The 19678-nt window shown below is 38.7% G+C and overlaps 1 protein-coding gene and 2 non-coding genes across 4 annotated transcripts; all 3 read left to right on the top strand.

Moving 5' to 3' along the window:
* Positions 1-95: 95 nt before the first annotated feature.
* On the top strand, positions 96-18892 carry Khdc4 (KH domain containing 4, pre-mRNA splicing factor). Of its 2 annotated transcripts, XM_076862180.1 has the most exons (14): positions 96-170; positions 654-870; positions 4624-4752; positions 5158-5237; positions 8206-8258; positions 8524-8687; positions 9623-9834; positions 10222-10282; positions 11765-11822; positions 12053-12306; positions 14884-15057; positions 16305-16417; positions 16647-16738; positions 17601-18892. In XM_076862180.1, the coding sequence occupies exons 1-14, from the start codon at positions 133-135 to the stop codon at positions 17798-17800; spliced, it is 1845 nt and encodes a 614-aa protein (XP_076718295.1). In that variant the 5' UTR covers positions 96-132; the 3' UTR covers positions 17801-18892. The 2 variants fall into 2 exon arrangements, with proteins under 2 accessions (XP_076718295.1, XP_076718296.1); XM_076862181.1 differs by lacking the exon at positions 17601-18892 and having other exon boundaries at positions 16333-16417; positions 16647-16733.
* LOC143405355 (small Cajal body-specific RNA 4) lies at positions 8944-9072 on the top strand. Its single transcript, XR_013092062.1, has one exon.
* Positions 13002-13138, top strand: LOC143405346 (small nucleolar RNA SNORA42/SNORA80 family). Its single transcript, XR_013092055.1, has one exon. It is a non-coding gene; the product is annotated as a small nucleolar RNA SNORA42/SNORA80 family (small nucleolar RNA).
* Positions 18893-19678: the final 786 nt, after the last annotated feature.

Genomic DNA, 19678 nt, shown 5'->3' with positions numbered 1-19678 from the left:
CGGAATCGATATTTTCATCGGAACCGCTCGGCCTCGCGACCGGAAGAGGGTGTGCGTAAGGGCGTTGGGGGCGGAAGTGACGGGAAAGTGGTAGTGGGGTAGTTGGCGGGTGGTTGAGTAGAGCCGGTCGCCATGTCCGCGGGGAGCGCGACACATCCTGGAGCTGGAGGGTAAAGCTTCGTGGGCGAGGGCATCGTAGCGAGCTTGAGCGCATAGGAGAGGCGGAGGGACCGTGGGAAGCTGCGTATGGGTGGAGGGGCACTTAAGCTTAATGGAAGGCCAGATTTTTAGGGAGAAGGGTATTGAGCAGGCCTCGGGCCCCTGAAAAGGGCTGGCAAGGATCGGAGGGGAAGGGAACCAGGAATTTATGGAAATGCGAGGGAAGGAGAAGGCAAAAAACAAGGGCATGTGGGACCGAGAGAAGTCTTTCTATTGAGGTTACGGGGAAAGGAAGAGTTTAGGAAAGGATTGAAAGAAATGGGGTTTGAAGGAAATGCTGTACTTGTCTAAGGAGAGATGGGAATTTTAGACCTGGTAGGAGGTAGACGAATATGGAACATGATAGACGGGAAATGGGGTGCTGAGGCGTAGTAAGGGAAGAATGGTACACAAGAACGCTTTAGGGCTTAATGTTTTCCTTTTTCTACCTGTAGGCGCCGCAGCAAATGGGACCAACCTGCTCCAGCCCCACTTCTCTTCCTCCCACCGGCGGCCCCAGGTGGTGAGGTCTCTAGCAGTGGGGGAAGTCCTGGGGGTGCCACAGCTGCTCCCTCAGGAGCCTTGGATGCTGCTGCTGCTGTGGCTGCCAAGATCAATGCCATGCTCATGGCCAAAGGGAAGCTGAAACCAACACAGAATGCTGCTGAGAAGGTATTCAAAATCGACGTCTGGGCTAATTGCAATTTTAGGAGTTTTATAATGCTGTAATCTCATATTTGTTACTGTTAATGAAGGAGAATAGGGATGCCGTAATTTAAATATTGTTTAGTTTTGGAGCATTACTGATGATATTTTAGATGGCAGTTTTGATTGGGCTGGTTTCATTTATGGACTGAGTAACTTGTGCTTTTATGCTTTACTCAAGTTCTATTGATTTAATCGTTTAAAAGCTATGTAACCTGTTTTTGTTGTTGTTGTTGGAACTTTATTTTGTTTACTTATTTATATGTGGTAATGAGGATTGAATCCAATGCCTCACATATGCTAGGCAAGCGCTCTACCTCTGAGCCATAACCCCAGCCTCTGTAATCTTTTTTTTTAAAATACTTATTTTTTAGGTGTAGTTGTATACAATGCCTTTATTTTATCTATTTATTTTTATGTGGTGCTGAGGATCGAACCCAGGGCCTTGCACTAGGTGAGCGCTTTACTGCTGAGCTACAACCCCAGCCCTGAAATCTGTTTTTGATATACGTACTTTGTTCCTGAAGTCAGAATAATTCAAGTAAATTAACTGAATTTAAGAGTGTTGCTTCTAATTAGAATCTACTACTTTAATAACTGTGTTATTAAACTTGAACTAAAATAGAGTTATAATTTGTATTTGGGTTAGTGTGTTGTTTTCATATAGATTATGAGGGTGTTATTTTATAAAATTTCTGGTATAATTAGAATCTCACGCTTAGAAGGGGTCTGATTGAAACTTTTTGTGGGGGGAGTTACTGGGGATTGAACTCAGGGGCACTCAACCACTGAGCCACATCCCCAGCCCCATTTTGTATTTTATTTAGAGATAGGGTCTCACTTGAGTTGTTTAGCACCTTGCTTTTTCGGATGCTGGCATTGACTTAAATTAGTCTTTACAGTCCCATCGTTCCTGTGAAGATATAAGTTCTGTGTTTGAAAATGCAATTTTTTTTGAGCCTTCCAGTTCTATAGAATGTTTATCGGTAAGGCCAAAACAAATAACCTGTTTGGATGCTGAAATATTAAATTGGAAAGAAATTTTAGTGAATTAAAAATTCAGTGTAGAGGGCTAGGGATATAGCTCAGTTGGTAGAATGCTTGCCTTGCATGCACAAGGCCCTGGGTTCAATCCCAAGCACACCACACACACACACACACACACACACACACACACAATCAGTATTTTTTATGATTTGCAAAGATTATATAGGTCAGTTATCCCTTTCTAAGGTCTTTGAGGAAAAAAATAAAAAATTAAAAGCACATTGACAGCTGGGAATGGTGGCACACACCTGTAATCCCAGCAACTCCAGAGCCTGTGGCAGGAGAATGGAAAGGTTGAGGCCATCCTGAGCAATGTAGCAAGGCCCTGTCTCACTATTTAAACAATAAATAAATAAAAAGGGCTATGGATGTAGTTCAATGGTTAAGAACATCCTGGGTTCAGTCTCAGTACTGCAACAACAAAATTAGCATATTGGCAAAGGAATAGTACTTGAATATTTAGACTCATTTTTTTTTTTTCTCTTAAAATTAATCTTTAAAATGATAGTTGAGGCAGGGTGGTACATTCTTTTCTTTTTTTTTTTTTAAAGAGAGAGAATTTTTTTAATATTTATTTTTTAGTTATCGGCGGACATAACATCTTTGTATGTGGTGCTGAGGATCGAACCCAGGCCGCATGCATGCCAGGCAAGCGCACTACCACTTGAGCCACATCCCCAGCCCGGGTAGTACATTCTTTTAATCCCAGTGATTCAAGAGTCTGGAGCAGTAGTAACACGAGTTCAAGGCTAGCCTGGGCAACATAGTAGGACTTATCTCAGAATAACATAAAAAGGACCAGGAATGTAATTTAGTGTTATATCACTTGCCTAGCACCTGCAAGGCCTTGGTTTCAATTCCTGGTTTCAACCCCCTCTACCCCTGGATAATTTCCTGGAAGCAACATGAAATATAAAAGTATACTGGATTGGGGCTGGGGATGTGGCTCAAGTGGTAGCGCGCTCGCCTGGCATGCGTGCGGCCCGGGTTCGATTCTCAGCACCACGTACAAAGATGTTGTGTCCGCCGATAACTAAAAAATAAATATCAAAAAATTCTCTCTCTCTCTCTCTCCCCCCTCTCTCACTCTCTCTTTTAAAAAAAAAAAAAAAAAAAAAATACTGGATTTATACGAAATACTACCTGGCTTTGACATCTTGAACCTCAGTTTTCTTTATTTAATTAGGTGTATATGATAGCAGAATGTGTTTTTGATGCATTGTACACAATTGCAGCACAACTTTTCATTTCTCAGTATATGATGTAGCATTGTACCATATATGCAGTCATACATATATCTAGGGTGATAATGTCCATCACGTTCCACCATCTTTACTATCCCCAAAACCCCTCTTGAACCTCAGTTTTCTAATAGGTAATACATACTGGCACTGTCCAGTGTGGTAGTTGCAGTTATGTACAGACATATAAATTAAATGTAATATAAAATCCTACTTTTTACTCATATTAGCCACATTTAAAGAGCTATAGAGAAACATGTGGTTAATGGTAACCATATTGGACTGCTCAGATATAGAACACTTGATTATCACAAATTCCTGTCCAACAATATTAATATTTTGATATATACCTTTAGAGGTGTGTGTGTGTGTAATTGAACCCTGAGATGCTTTACCATTGAACACTAAACTACACCCCAACCCTTTTTATTTTTTGAGACCGGCTTGCTAAGTTGCTTATGTCCTTGCTAAATTACTGAGCCTGGCTTCAAATTTGGGATCCTCCTGCCTTAGCCTCCCAAATTGATGAGACTGTAGGCATGTACCACCATGCCCAGCTTTCCTCCATATTTAAAAAATGCATCTAACATCTACATTAAACAAGGTTTTTATTTTTACTTATTTATTTATTTAAAAATTTTTTCTGCTGGTTCTAGAGATGGAACTTAGGGCCTCACTCATGGTAGGCATGTGCTGTAAAATAGCATTTTATTTTTCTTGAACAGGCCCCCCCATCACCACCACCAGGTAACAGTCAGACCCAGCTCTAGAGTTGTTCATGGTTTAAATTGAAATCAGATTAGGGGCTGGGGTTGTAGTAGAGCAGATGCCTAACACATGCGAGGCCCTGGGTTCACCACCACATTAAAATAAAAGTATTGTGTCCAACTGCAACTAAAAAATAAATATTTAAAAATAAATTGAAATCAGATTAGATTTTTTTTTCCATATTGAAGGGATTTTGAGATTATTGCAAGGAGAGAATTAGTTGAATTTGATGAGTTGTGATTAGGGGTTACCAGAAGGTAACTTGGCTATTGTATGAATGAGGTGTATGGGTTTGTGCATTCTCTCTCTGCTGTATATTTTACTATATGTACAGGCCCTGGATTGAACTGTAAATTTGGACCTTTAATTTTTCTTTCTAGAATTTTGCAGCTTCTAGCTCATAGAGCTTCCATGATGATGGGGTTATAAAAGTGCACACAGGGTCAAGGTCACAAATCTTGATGGTGGCCTTCAAATAAATTGTCTGTACTTGGTGTCATTGTTTATTTCCTTTTTATATCTTTTATGAAGTCTGAATTTAAAAAGTGTTGGTAGGTAAAGAATTAAAGAGATGATGGAAATAGTAAAGGGATAGTTTTAAACTAGACAACTAAATGAGTATTTTATATATAAACACCATAATCTAATTTCTTTGTCTTTGTAGCTTCAGGCCCCTGGCAAAGGCCTAACTAGCAATAAAAGCAAGGATGACCTGGTGGTAGCTGAAGTAGAAATCAATGATGTGCCCCTCACATGTAGGAACTTGCTGACTCGAGGACAGACACAAGACGAGGTGCGAAAGAGTTGGGACTCTTGGGAAAAGTGGCATGTGAATAAAGAAAAAAAACACGTCTGAGCTCAAGTAGAAGTCAAATATCTATGAGGGGGATTTGGGTTCATGTTTTCAAAATCAGATCGAGTTTAATTTAACTGCAGAAGCGGTAATGAAACAGATGGGTGAATCCCGTTTGTTTAAGAAACCATAGAATAAAAATTTAAGATATAGAAGTTTTTCCTGCTTTAATTGATAGAATGAATGAGTTGTGATGGAAATTTATCTTGCTGTCATTGAAATCCATAAGTACCGCATCTTTTTATCAACATAATTATGTATTCATAATTATGTATACATTCATATGTATCGTGACTTTTTGATATGTATATATAATTTTTTTAATAGAATGTTTTCTTCTTTTAGATCAGCCGACTTAGTGGAGCTGCTGTGTCAACTCGAGGGAGGTTCATGACAACTGAGGAGAAAGCTAAAGTGGGACCAGGGTGTGTGTGTATGCTTGTCCTCTGGTTTGGGGAAGGATTGGGCATTTGACTCTCATTTCATATTTTTCATTTCTAGGTAATATATGTAAAGGATGTTTGGTTTGGGGTGGGGGTGCATGATTTGCAGCATAATGTTGGGCTTCTTAAATAGGTGTGAGAAATATTGGCAGCTAGCTGGGCATAGTGGTGCACGACTGTAATATCAGTTAATTGGGAAGCTGCGTCAGGAGATTCATAAATTAAGGTTAGCTTGGGCAATTTACACAAGACCCCATCTCAAAATAAAAAGTAAAAGGACTGGGGATGTAGTAAAGTGCCCCTATATTTAATCCTGGGTACTGAAAGTTTAATAAAAAAAAAGATGTTGACAGGTATTTTTCTGTCACTTTTCCTATTTTATTTCACTTTTTTTTTTAATTGTAAGAAATAAATTACAAGAAATCATACAAGAAGGTAATAATGGTTAACATTTTTTTTATTATTTATGTGGTGCTGAGGATCGAGCCCAGGGTCTAGCACGTGCTAGGCGAGCGCTCTGCCACTGAGTCACAACCCCTCTCCAAATGGTTAACATTTAACATGTATGCTTCTGAACTTTTTTCCTGTGGAATTTGTCCCCCCACAAATGGGTTAGGATTGAACCTGGGCTTCATGTATGTTACTAAGCACAGGCTTTACCACTGACCTTATCTCTGGTCCCTCCCTTTAAATAAGGAAAAGTTCAGTCGGGCTTGATGGTGCATGCCTATAATCCCAGTGGCTTGAGAGGCTGAGGCAAAAGGATCACAGGTTCAAAGCCAGCCTCAGTAACTTAGTGAGAATGTGTCTTAAAATAAAAATACAAAGGGCTGGAGATCTAGCTCAGTGGTACAGTGCCTTTGGGTTCAATCCCCAGTACCTAAAATAAAATTTCAGCCTGGCGCAGTGGCACATGTCTTAATCCCAGTGATTTGGGATTGATCCAAGTTCAAAGCCAGCCTCTGCAATATTGCCAGGCCCTAAGTAATTTAGCAAGACCCTGTCTCAAATTTTTAAAGAATTGGAAGGGCTGGCTCAATGGTTAAGTGTCCCAGAGTTTAATCAGCACCCCCCCACACACTAAATGATGATCATTAGCTGTAGATTATCCAGTTAATCTCAAGCTCTTGACATATTTCAGACATTTGATTCAAGTGGGTTATGAACTCCCATTTTTACCTCGTATACAGATTGCAGAATCACATTGGTTACACATCCACGTTTTTACATAACTGCCATACTAGTGTCTCTTGTATTCTGCTGGGATAGGAAGGGCAGCAAAGTAGATTTTTTTTCTTTCATTATTAATATTTTAGCTTTACTCTCAGTTGACAAGTATTCAGGAAATGAGACTCCCACTCCCACCAGTGATACTGGATTGAACCCAGGGTATTCTAACACCAAGCTGTATGCTACATTTTCAGAGCTTTTTATTTTTTATTGAGGCAAAGTCTTGCTAAGTTGCTGAGGCTGCCTTCCAACTTAGAATCCTCCTGCCTCAATCTCTTGAGTTGTTAAGGTAACAACTATGCACCACCATGCCCTGTTTTGGGGGATTTGGGTGTTTGGTTATTGTTTTTTGTGGTGCTGGTGATAGAATCCAGGGCTTTCAAGGCAAGCATTCTACCAACTGAGCTATATCCCCAGCCCTGTGGTGTTTTTTTTTTTTTTTTGTGTGTGTGTGTGTGTGTGTGTAAGGGATTGAACCTATGACCTTGGTTATTTTTTATTGTGGTACTGGCATTTGCACCCAGAGGCCCTGGAACATTGAGTTACAACTTATGTACTTACTGTGATCCTCCTGCCTCAGTTTTCCTAGTCCCTGAGATTACAAATAAAATTTTGCCCTTTTTAAAATTTTTCCTATCTCTTTTTGCTGTTCTGGGGGCGGGGTTGAAGCTAGGGTCTGGTGAGTAATAGGCATGTGCTCTACCACTAAACTACATCCCCATCCCTTTTATATATGTATATATATATATTTTTAGATGTTTTATTAACTTATTTATATACGATGCTCTGAATTGAACCCAGTGCCTCATAATATGCTAGGCAAGCTACCACTGATACATCCCCAGCTCCTGAACGTTTTTTGGACAGAGTCTTGGCTAAATTTTCCAGGCTGCTCTCAAATTTATCATCCTCTTCCCTCAGCCTGCAGAGCAGCTGGGATTACAGGTCTGCGTCACCACGCCCAGCTGTTGTTTTGTTTTAAAACATATTTTCTTCTGCTGGGGATTAACCCTTGAGCCTGAAGCATGCTAAGCTTGTGCTCTCCACTCTGCTACATCACTAACAGGAAATTCAGTGTTTTTAATATTGGCTTTTAACTTTGAATGTGTCTTAAAATAAAAATACAAAGGGCTGTTTTTTTAGCTGCTGTTTTGAACTTGGTTATTAATTTTTTTTTAAACCTGCCATTTCTTAGCCATATGTAATCGTTGACTACTTTCTTCATTATATAAATCTAAACTTTTAGACTTTTAGAATCTAAAGTGTCTTCTTAGTCAATGCAGGACCTTTTAAAAGTTTGTATGTTATCACTCTTTCCCCATTATTTTGGATACTCAAGCCCATATTTGCATGAATCCATATGAGCAGATTTGACCTCTCTGTGGGCCATTTAACAAGGAAAATTTATAGCCTCAGTTATAAAGCCATGTTCTTAGAAACTACTAGCAAAAGCTCCTGTTTCTTGTTTGTAAACTTCAAACATTACAAATTAGATTTGGCCATGCCAGGCATGTTGGTGTACACCTGTAATCTTACAGTTTGGGAGGCTGAGGCAGGAGAATTACAAGTTCAAAGGGCTGAGGATATAGCTCAGTGGTAAAGCCCCTCTGGGTTCGGTCCCTAATCCCCCTAGTCCTTTTTCCCTCAAAATTTTGGTGAGCCATTTGGTTCCTTTGCTTTTGACCAGTTTGGGATCAGCCTTTTGCATTTCTCTTTGTAGGGATCGTCCATTATATCTTCATGTTCAGGGCCAGACACGGGAATTAGTGGACAGTAAGTAATGTTTTTGGCTCACATATTATTTCTTGGGAAGTGCAAAGTTTTGGGCTGTGTATATCTAATCTGCAAGCTGTTCCTGATGGCTCTTCTGAAGTCTTTACCAGCTACACACCAGCATGTATGGGGAGCCACATATTTTGGCTAATCTAAAAAGTGGATTAGTGCTTTGAATAATTGAACATTTCTCCTGTCTTTGTCACTGGGCATCAGTCAGTTCATTCAGTTCTTTAGTATATTATCTGTCTTTATTTTTCTCTAGGAGCTGTAAACCGAATCAAGGAAATTATCACCAATGGGGTGGTGAAGGCTGCCACAGGGACAAGTCCAACTTTTAATGGTGCAACAGTCACTGTCTATCACCAACCAGCACCCATTACTCAGCTGTCTCCAGCTGTTAGCCAGAAGCCTCCCTTCCAGTCAGGGGTATGTTTTGGCAAGGGATTGTTGTTTCTATAAAAATGGTATGTGCTATATACCATATAATACGCGTGAAGGAAAACCCCAAAAATTCTGACCTGAGAGTTAATCTGCTACTGGTATCCTATTAGTGTGCTACTAATACGTTCTCACTATATCTTTATTCTGATATAATGTAGGAAGGGGATTGAGAAGAGCAAAGGGTATAAACATAGTACAACGTGAAAATGGCTTTAATTTTGTATTTGTAAACTTCATGGCAACTGGAGGACCAAGAAGGCTGAGTCTGATGAAGCAAGACTTTGCTGATACACTCCTCCTAGAAAAAAGGGTTGGAGAGAGCAGCCCTCATTGGAGAAAATTTTGGGGCTGACTGTACGACCCAACATTCTACTCCAGTTTTATAGCCCACTCTGTGCTGTGATTTTTTGATTGACTTGAATCAGTGGAAGGGAAGTGAATGTGCTTATTCGAATTTGGATCCTGGATTTTTGCTTTGCAACTATCTCTTGTTGAATAGAATAAGGTGTTTATTTTGTGGGTAAGGTAGATGCATGAATATGAAGGGGTTTTCTGTTTTTGTTTGTTTTTTTGTGTTGCTGGGGATCGAACCCAGGGCCTAGAACATGCTAGGCATGTTACATTCGTAGCACCTGAAGTTTTTATTTAAATTAAGCTTTTTGATAGAATTTGTATTAGAAATTGTAGAGTATTCTTGTAGAAGTGATCGAATGTGTTTTGGGGATTAAAATATTTTGTGTAACAGTTTTCTACAGTATTAGGATTTTTGTATGTATTTGTGTGGGGAAGTAGTGGGGTTTGAACCCAAGGTCTCACATGCTAGGCAAATACTCTTAACACTGAGCTATATCCCCACCCCTAGGATTAGGATTTAAATATGTATTTTCTGTTTAATCTGATGTATTTTGTTCTTCCTACAGATGCATTATGTTCAAGATAAATTATTTGTGGGTCTAGAACATGCTGTGCCCACTTTTAATGTGAAGGAGAAAGTGGAAGGTCCAGGCTGCTCCTATTTGCAGCACATTCAGATTGAAACAGGTGCCAAAGTCTTCCTACGGGGCAAAGGTTCAGGCTGCATTGAGCCAGCATCAGGCCGAGAAGCTTTTGAACCTATGTATATTTACATCAGGTACGGATGGATCGGGCAGAATTCTTGTCATTTTGACTGTAACAAGCTAGAATGATTCAGAACAAACAAGCAAAAAAGGCTTAATAATATTAGGGATTTAGGTAAACACTAGGAGTAATCACTTAATATTTAGCTAATAAAAATAACTGAATTAAGTCTGTGTGTCTTTAATATTCAGGTCCTTAGGTCTTATATAAGTCTGTGATCATAAATGAGCAATGATAAGCTTAAAATAACTTCCAGTTAAAACTAATATTTTAGGACCCTAAAGTATTTCTTAGACCAAGAAGTATCATTGCCCAGAGAAAGACAAAATAGCATGAAAAATGAGACAGAATTATATGTTGTATTTTCTCCTTTGAATTCCTGCTTCATATTTCTTTGCAGTCATCCCAAACCAGAAGGTCTGGCTGCTGCCAAGAAACTCTGTGAGAATCTCTTGCAAACAGTGAGTTACTGATATATAAATTTCTTTCTCTGTATATGTATTCATTCTTCTTTTGGTGCTGGGGATTGAAAACAGGTGCCCACACAAGGCCCCTATCATGCTTAGGTAAGTGTTCCTTAATATACATTTACCACTGAGCTATCCTCAGCCCCAACAGTCAGTTATATTTGTCTAATAATCATTCAGAAGACCCACTGCCATTTTGGAATGGGTTGGACTTTTTTTCCCACCTGTATTAGTTTCCTGGGACTGCGTTACCAGAGTATTATGGGTAGCGTTGACTAAAAGAACAGAAATTTATTCTGTGAGTGTTTAGCAACCCAGGAGTCTGAAACCCAGGTGCTGGTAGGATTGATTCCCTCTAGAGTTGTTTTTTGATGGTTGCACTGGCATTCTTTGGCTATGTTAGCATAACAAAGAACAGAGTAGAGCTATGACACTATGCCTATTGTCCCAGCTGCTCAGGAGCAGTAGTGAAGATTGGTTTAGTGTGTGTGTTTGAGACCAGTCTGGGTAACCCGTGAGCTCACGTGTTGAAAAAAATAATGAAATAAAACCAAGTAGCAGTGCTTTTGGGATAGTTGCTCAGTATTCATTCCACTTGCTTTATCTTTTTCAAATTAATTAATTAATTGTCATGGAGGGACACAGTATCTTTATTTGTTTATTTTTATGTGCGGCTGAGGATCAAACCCAGTGCCTCACATGTGCAAGGCAAAAGCTCTACCTCTGAGCCACAACCCCAGCCCATTCACTTGTTTTATTCTATAAACAAATAACTGAAAGGTAAATCATAGTACTTTCTGTAGCACTTAATGGAAAATTGGGTTTCCTGTTGAATACATTGAACCTTGTGTTCTTTGGTATTGAAGGGCACCTTGTTGGGGAACTGTTGTTTTTGTGCATATAACCTGATTTACCAAAACTTGAACTTCCTTGTTCTTTGTTAGTACATGAAATTACAGTTCATAGGATGCTTGTAGTAAAGAAGAGGTTGAAGAAAATAGGGAGCTTGAGGACACATCAGCCAGTAGATATGATTAATTCTGACTAGTACTAGCAGTTTAGAAATTTCCTCGTTGTTGGGCTGGGGATGTGGCTCAAGCGGTAGCGCACTCGCCTGGCATGCGTGCAGCCTGGGTTCAATCCTCAGCACCACATACAAACAAAGATGTTGTGTCTGCCGAAAAAAAGAAAACTAAAAAAAAAAAAAATATTAAAAATTCTCTCTCTCCCTCTCCCTCTCCCTCTCCCCCTCCCTCCCTCCCTCCCTCCCTCTCTCTCTCTCTCTCTCTCTCTAAAAAAAAGAAAAAGAAATTTCCTCGTTGTTATGATTTTTGGCTTTCTGGATGATTTTATGCCACAGAATTAAATCTAGTTTGGGGGGATTTTGGATTGTACATGTTTCTAATTCTAATGAGGTGGCTTAATAGTTTGTAGATCTTCCTTATTCAAATTATTGACTTGTTTTTCCTTCTCTAGGTTCATGCTGAGTACTCTAGATTTGTGAATCAAATTAATACTGCTGTACCTTTACCAGGTGTGTATATCTTGAAGTGTTTAAGAACTATTTTGTTAATGATATTTTTGCGTGTGATACTTGAGGCTAGAGTAACTGTGCCAGAGCACTAATAATGTTCCTTCAACTTAGGGTAATTTGGAAAGCCAGTCATGCCTCAGTATTTTTTTCCCTAGATATTAAGTTTATATTCAGCTAAAATGTCTCATTCTGCTGCAGCTGATTAAACACTTTTTTTCTTCCCCCCTCAGGCTATACACAACCCTCTGCTATAAGTAGTGTCCCTCCTCAACCACCATATTATCCATCCAATGGCTATCAGTCTGGTTACCCTGTTGTTCCCCCTCCTCAGCAGCCAGTTCAACCTCCTTATGGAGTACCAAGCATAGTGCCACCAGCTGTTTCATTGGCACCTGGAGTCTTGCCAGCATTACCTACTGGAGTCCCACCTGTGCCAACACAATACCCGATAACACAAGTGCAACCTCCAGCTAGCACTGGACAGGTAGGATGCCAGGGAATGCATTATGCTGTCATTTGATTTAGGGGTGGGGGGTGGGGACCTGGGGAAATGGTTGTCTTCTAGAAATAAATCCATGTAATGTGAGATTTTTTTTTTTCCTTTTGTCTTCTGTGTTCCTACTATTAACCTACCTGAATACTTTATCACAGCGTGTACATTTTTGTTTCTCATCCTAGAGTTAATTTAATTTCATAAGTCTTGCCACCAAATAGTAGTTTAAAGTGTGAATGGCCGGCCAAATTTTTATAAAGAGCCTTATGTAAATATTTCAGGCTTAGTAGTCTCTGTCACAGCTGCTTTCTATTCTGTTATTACAGCACCAAAGCAGCCATGGACACTGTCTAAATGAACAGTGGGTATATTATATTAAAGCTTAATTTACAAAAATGAGTGACAAGCCAGAAACATAGTTTGCCTGCCCATAACTTTGTGGTAGAACTGAGTTCTCGGAGAAGGAAGCTGGCTACAGCCCTCCTTTGAAGGGTCAGAACTGATTTAGCAGCTCTAATCTTTTTCTGACAAATATTCCTAGCCTAAAAGATATATGAACTTTCCAGGATTATAAATTTTGCTAGGTCTTTTATGTAAGAAAGTGAAATTTTAGGAAAAGAATAGGTTTGTCTAGCTCCTCCATGTGGGTGATGTAGAACAATTGGAGATGGGAGAGACTAATGGGAGCATGGTAATGGATTTATGGCAGGTCCTCCTCTGTGGGCCTCTCATAGTGTACCCATGCCAGAGTAAACTGCAGCCTTGAACCATTGCCCGGCTTCCTTGTCCGTGGGCTGTGAGCACTGAAGAAGGTTGCACAGTTTGTAACAAAAGCATGTAAACTAAATTCTGTTTTCAGGCTGTAGTCAAAAATTGTACTGTTGTTTTTTTCTTTCTGATACTGAGGAATGAACCCAGGAACACTACCACGGGAGCTACATCCCCAGCCTTTTGTTTTATTTTGAGACAAGTTCTCCCATAGTTGCCCAGGCTGGCTTTAAACTTGGATACTTTAGGTTTACTCTACAGTGCCAGGTTCTTCCTTTTTATATTCAGAAAGATCTGTAGTTCTGGGACTGGTGTAGCTCAGTGGTGGAGTGCTTGCCTAGTATTCGTGAGGCACTGCATTCGAGTCTCAGCACTGCATAAAAATAAATTAAAAATTATGTCCAACTACAATGAAAAAAAAATATATATATATATGATTTGTAGTTCCTTGAGTTTGAGTTGAAACCCTTTATAATTGTGAAGCATCATGGCACAGTGGTTAAGAGCTGGAGGTTTAGAGTTAGGTTGCCAGGGTACATCATGCTTTCCCCTTTTAAGCTGTTTTATCTTGGGATATAACTTGAAGTATCAAAAAAATGGTCATAAGGATAAAATCTCCATGAATGATAATGATTAACTAAGATGATCCAAATGGTCTATAGATGTTAGCTGCTTGTTATTGATTGTTTGAATTTTCCTTTTAGAAATGCTATTATCTCTAATGTATACTGTGTTTTGATCACTCTTTATTCTTTTTTTGGAATAACTGCTTAAAACATTAGTCAAGGGGCTGGGGTTGTGGCTCAGCGGTAGAGCATTTGCCTAACATGTGCAAGGCCCTGGGTTCGATCCTCAGCACCACATAAAAATAAATAAAATAAAAGTATGGCATCCAACTACAACTAAAAAAAATAAATATTAAAAAAATAGTCAAACTTGCTTTTTTTTTTTTTTTTTTTTTTAGTTTTAGGTGGACACAATACCTTTATTTAGTATTTTTTTAAATGCTGTGTTATGAATTGAACACGTGCTAGGCAAGCGGTCTACCACAGAGCCACAGCCTTTTTGTATTTCATTTATAAGATGAGTCTCGTGGAATTGATTAGGGCTTCACTAAATTGCTGAGGCTGGCTTTTAACTCATAATCTTCCTGCCTCAGCCTTCCTGAGCTGATGGGATTACAGGCATGCACCATCATGCCAGGTTTAGTACCAGGGATTGAACCCAGGGTCATTTAACCACTGAGCCACATCCCCAGCCCTTTTTATATTTTATTTAGAGACAGGAATTTGCCAAGTTGCTTAGGGCCTTGCTAAGTTGTATTGGCTAGCTTTGAACTCCTCAGCCTTCGGAGCAGCTGGGGTTACAGGCATTTGCTACTGAACCCAGCTTAAACTTGCTCTTGTTATAGCAACTTAATAATAACCATGGTAGTACTAAATGAAGTTGTCTCTGCCACACGCATTAGCTGCATGTATGATTCAGATTGATGAAAGGGCTTTAAATAAGAGAAAGTTCCTGCTTCATGACTTCAGAAGTAAGTGGCTAAAGTTGCTATTGTTTTTTAATGGTTATGTTTATTCCTAATACCTCAGAGATACACAATAAAAATTCAAAGAACTGTATATAGATTGTTAATTTCATTTCCCTAGGATGATGGTGGGAGGCTGGGTGATACTGTTAAATTATATAGGAAGGAGATAAAGCTGCATGTGATACATGAAGTACATTCTAATAAGTATTATTCATTAGTTGAGCAGTGTTACATTGTTTTTCCTCCTTGGTTTGTTTTGGTCCCAGAGTCCGATGAGTGGTCCTTTTATTCCTGCTGCTCCTGTCAAAACTGCCTTGCCTGCTGGCCCCCAGCCCCAGCCCCAGCCCCAGCCCCCACTCCCAACTCAACCCCAGGCACAGAAGAGACGATTCACAGAGGAGCTACCAGATGAACGGGAATCTGGACTTCTTGGATACCAGGTTAAATAAAATACCTTGTTTTCCTTTACTCATCTTATTCTCCTACTATATATTCTCCCTTTAAAGAAAGAAAGAAATTTACGTCTATATTAACTGTCCTTCTAGTATCGGGATTTATGCTTTCTGGAATCCATTTAGCTTAGGATTTTATTCTTGAGGAATTAATTTAAGCAAGTGTGATTTCCTTTGGGTGGGTTTTGCCTTTGGGTTCATTGTGATAAGAAAATACACAACTCTTGGGCTGGGGTGGTGGCTCAGTGGTAGTATGCTCGCCTAGCATGCATGAGGCACTGGGTTCGATCCTCAGCACCACATAAAATATTGTGTAAACCTAAAACTAAAAAATAAATATTTTTTAAAAAGAAAGGAAAATACACAACTCTCCACCTGGAGAGAAGTTTACCATGAATAACTTCTAGAAAGAGTTGTATAGAACTCTGTTTTCTCTTACTCATACAAGACTCTTGAAAGCCTGTGATAGTTCTTACTTTGCAGCATATCTCACCAAAAGCTATCCATATACCAATATGTCTAAACCTTGGCTTTCAATTTTTTTTTTAACCCCTTTAAGGGGGGGTGTGTTCCATACTCCCCCTACACACACCTGTTGGAAATGGAGTGATTTATACACATAATTACAAACATAATCATTCATAAAGTTAAAGATTAAGGGCTGGGGCTGAAGCTCAGTGGCAAAACATTTGCCTAGCTTGTGTGAGACCCTGGGTTTGAAAGAAATAATAATTTTTTTTAAAAAGTACATGGTTTTGGTACAGTTTTAACAGAAGCATCTATACATCTTGCCAGAATCCTTCAATCATTGTTTTTTAGTTTTTAGTTGTAGTTAGACATATACCTTTATTTTTTTATTTATTTTTATGTGGTGCTAAGGATTAAACCCAAGGCTTTGAATGTGCTAGGTAAGTGCTCTACTGCTGAGCCACAACACCAGCCCCCCTTCAGTCATTCTTTATAAAACAGCAAATTTTTTTACAGTTTGTAGAAACCAGTTGAATTACGGGTGGTTGGTTCAAAACGAAACATGAATTGTAGTATCTTTAAATCCTAGAGAGAAAAAAAAGAAATCCCTACTTGACTACAGTTATCTTCCAAATCCAGAGTATATAGTACAGTTTAATTTATTTCAATTTATCAGAAAGATGAGGCACTTGACAGTTACATTAAGGAGCTAAAGTCATTACAGCAGTTGTAGGTTTGCTAATGCCACTGTATTTTTCTGCTCATAGCATGGACCCATTCATATGACTAATTTAGGTACAGGCTTCTCCAGTCAGAATGAAATTGAAGGCGCAGGATCGAAGCCAGCAAGTTCCTCAGGCAAAGAGCGAGAGAGGGACAGGTAAGTTAGTTTGATCAATTATACAAATACATTTAGTTGTCATTCTTAGGCACCATTTTGTGTAAGTAATGGTTATTGCTACGAGCTGCAGTGTACTAAAGCTCACATGAATCAAACTCCTCTTTGTTGTAATTGATGCGGTAATGGAAAATATTGTGATATTTCTTTTACTGTTTAGAAGCAGATAAGTTAAAAATTGAATTCAAACGGATTTTTATTTTTTTAATAGGCAGTTGATGCCTCCACCAGCCTTTCCAGTGACTGGAATAAAAACTGAGTCTGATGAAAGGAATGGGTCTGGGACCTTAACAGGGAGCCATGGTGAGTAAGGTGGAGCTGGGGGAACAGGGGACTAAGTAGGACTGGACTCAAGCTATAAGTTTTCCTAACCTGATATTCATTCAGGTGTTTAATCCACCCTCTATAATCTACTGTCTAATGAGAATACTTTTTTTTTTTTAATAAGGACAACGTATAGTTACAGCCTTTTATTTTCAACCGACGTGTGTCTAGAAAAGAATCAGTCAACTTATTTTATATGTAGCATCAGTGACATTAAAACCCTAGGAAATACTAATAATTGGTAGGTCATTTCAAAATTCTATTGCTAATGTCGTCTGAATACCTGGAGGTGATCTCATACAGATTTAATAGATTTTATTTTCCTTTAAAAGATCAGTTTCCTTTGTATTGGGAGCTGAAGCACATCTCCCTGGCAGCCAGGCTGCCACAACATTCCCAAATTCTAAATCCATAGTGGTGCATGGGGTCATTTTGGTTCTTTGTCTGTAGTCATAATAAAAATGAACAGAAGAAAATACATATTTTTCTTTTCTTAACTTCCTTTCTTTTAACTCTTTAAAAGGTGAATATCAGCTCCCAAAGACTCATTTGCTAACTTTCCTTTTTTTTCTTTTTTCTTTTTTTTTTTTTTTTTTGTGTGTTTCTTTTTCTTTCTCTGTTTTCTTACATGGTTCTGGTGGATTCACATTTGCTGATGCTGATGCTGTTTTACGTGTGATCTTCAACGTTTTTGGGTGACCATTGACCTTGTGACCTCAAAATGGTGTCCAACTAACCACTTAAAATTAACGTCTTTTTTTTATTAACGAATTTATGGTATTATCTTTTTTTTTTTTTTCCCTTGGTGGGAATGGGGTTGGGGTTGTTTTCTCTATTCTAGATTATCCAGCCAAAAAAATGAAAACTACAGAGAAGGGATTTGGCTTGGTGGCTTATGCTGCAGATTCATCTGATGAAGAGGAGGAACATGGAGGTCATAAAAATGCAAGTAGTTTTCCACAGGGCTGGAGTTTGGGATATCAATACCCTTCATCACAACCACGAGCTAAACAACAGATGCCATTCTGGATGGCCCCATAGGAAACAGTGGAACAGTTTTGACCCTCGATGACTCTTCTTAGCAATAATGCATGCATTTGATTTAACAAGACTCTGGGGCCTGTACTGGGAGCAATCTTGGACCTTTGCAGAATTTAGAGGTGGAGTGCCCCCTTACTTAAAGGGGTTCCTTTTTTTTTTTTTTTTTAAGAAATTCTCTTTTCTGCAGTGGCATTAATATCTGTTAAAGTTTACTTAGAATCACAAATTTGTCTCAGAAGCTTTTTAACAGTTGGTGAAATGTGCTTGTCTAATGAAGCATCCCAACAGGGTCATTCCTGTAGATGTTTGGCCTCATCCAGCCTTTTCCAAATGAATAACCTCTACTCTCAAATGAAGTTTTCTTTGTATTTTACTACTGTTGGGTCAGTTTTGATAACTGGTTACAATCAACGCCTTACTATTTATTAGTGGGGAAATGATTTTAAGATCATCCTTTTCTTTTCAGTACTTAATTCTAAGAAATTCTCATCCCTGCTTCAGTTTGGATTCTTTCTGTTTTTGAAAATGCTGTTTTACTAATTTAAAATTGTCAAATGCAGCTGGATCCTGACTAGGAAAATGAAGTTGTTTTTTCGTTGTGAGTTTTTTTTGGGATGATCCAAAGCGGGTACCTTCAGGCACATTTGTCTTACATAGCCATTGCAGTTTTTATTGCCCCTCTAAGCTCCTTGTCTTCAGCTGGGTCAGAGAAAACTACTTGACTAAAATCTGGTGAGAACTCATCACAGAAATGAAACACAGTGGTCTGTCTCTCTCAGAACTGCTTGCAACTAAAATAGAGATTTGACTACACCAAATAGGATGGTGGACTTGGTGACTGAGATTGCAACTTGTCCTTTTTTCTTGGCATTACAGGTTTTGCCAAAAGAACTTTTTTGTATCAAATATTGATGTGTGAAAGTGAAGGAGCTAGTCTGCTGAACCAGGAGTAGTTTGAGATACTGAACTGTCATTTTTGCACATTTGAATACTTTGCAGGCTGGCTTTGTATAAACTTATCCTCTGGTTTCCTATATGTTGTAAATAATTAGACCATAATTTCATTATAAATAAATGTATAAATATTCTGCTTGTGGTTTCTTTTTTTCTTTTTTTTTTTTTTTTTATCTTCTACAATCCATCCTTACATTAAAATTAACATTTTTACTCAGCATATTGCAGTTTAGAACCTCATAAAAAAATACATACACAGACTCCGAGGTTTGCACATAACTCCAGGAATTAATTTTTAAAATTATTTAATTTTTATGAACATAAAACCTTTATTTTATTTATTTTTATGTGGTGCTGAAGAATGAACCCAGTGCCTCCTACATGTGACGCAAGTGTTCCATCACAGCTCTATAGCCCCACCCCAACTCCAGGAACTTAAAGTCCAGATGAAAATTTTAAGGGATATTGAGCTCAATGTATTTCTTTTTTATATTTTGGACCTTTACAGTGACTTTAAAGGTTTAAGTGAATGAAATATTTTAAGGCAGATTTAATATTTTCTTGGGAAGACATCAGGAATTTGCCAATATAAAATTTTCTGTACATGTGCGTGCTGCCTGGAGATGCATGTGTATTTATAAGCTCTTGAGTTATATCCTTTCCTGCCAGAGAGAAGTAATATTTCAAAAAATCAATTTTGAAGGGCAGTACTGAGAATGGAAGCCATAGGCCAATGCATGCGGTTGCCCTGAAGCAGGTTTTTTTTAATGTTTTGTAGATATATTTAAAATACATAAAGACCTCTGATTAGGATTACTAGATGGTTGTGAACATCTGTCCTTTGACTCCTAATTTCAAGGATCTAAGTTGTGCTTATGAAATGAAAGCTTTTTCTGCAATGGAGGAGAGTCCTCATCCCTAAAT

Source organism: Callospermophilus lateralis, chromosome 7 (genome assembly GCF_048772815.1).
Source record: "Callospermophilus lateralis isolate mCalLat2 chromosome 7, mCalLat2.hap1, whole genome shotgun sequence".
NCBI lineage: Eukaryota > Metazoa > Chordata > Mammalia > Rodentia > Sciuridae > Callospermophilus > Callospermophilus lateralis.
The sequence above is the reverse complement of the archived record's forward strand: the minus strand, read 5'-3'. Positions and strand labels throughout refer to the sequence as shown.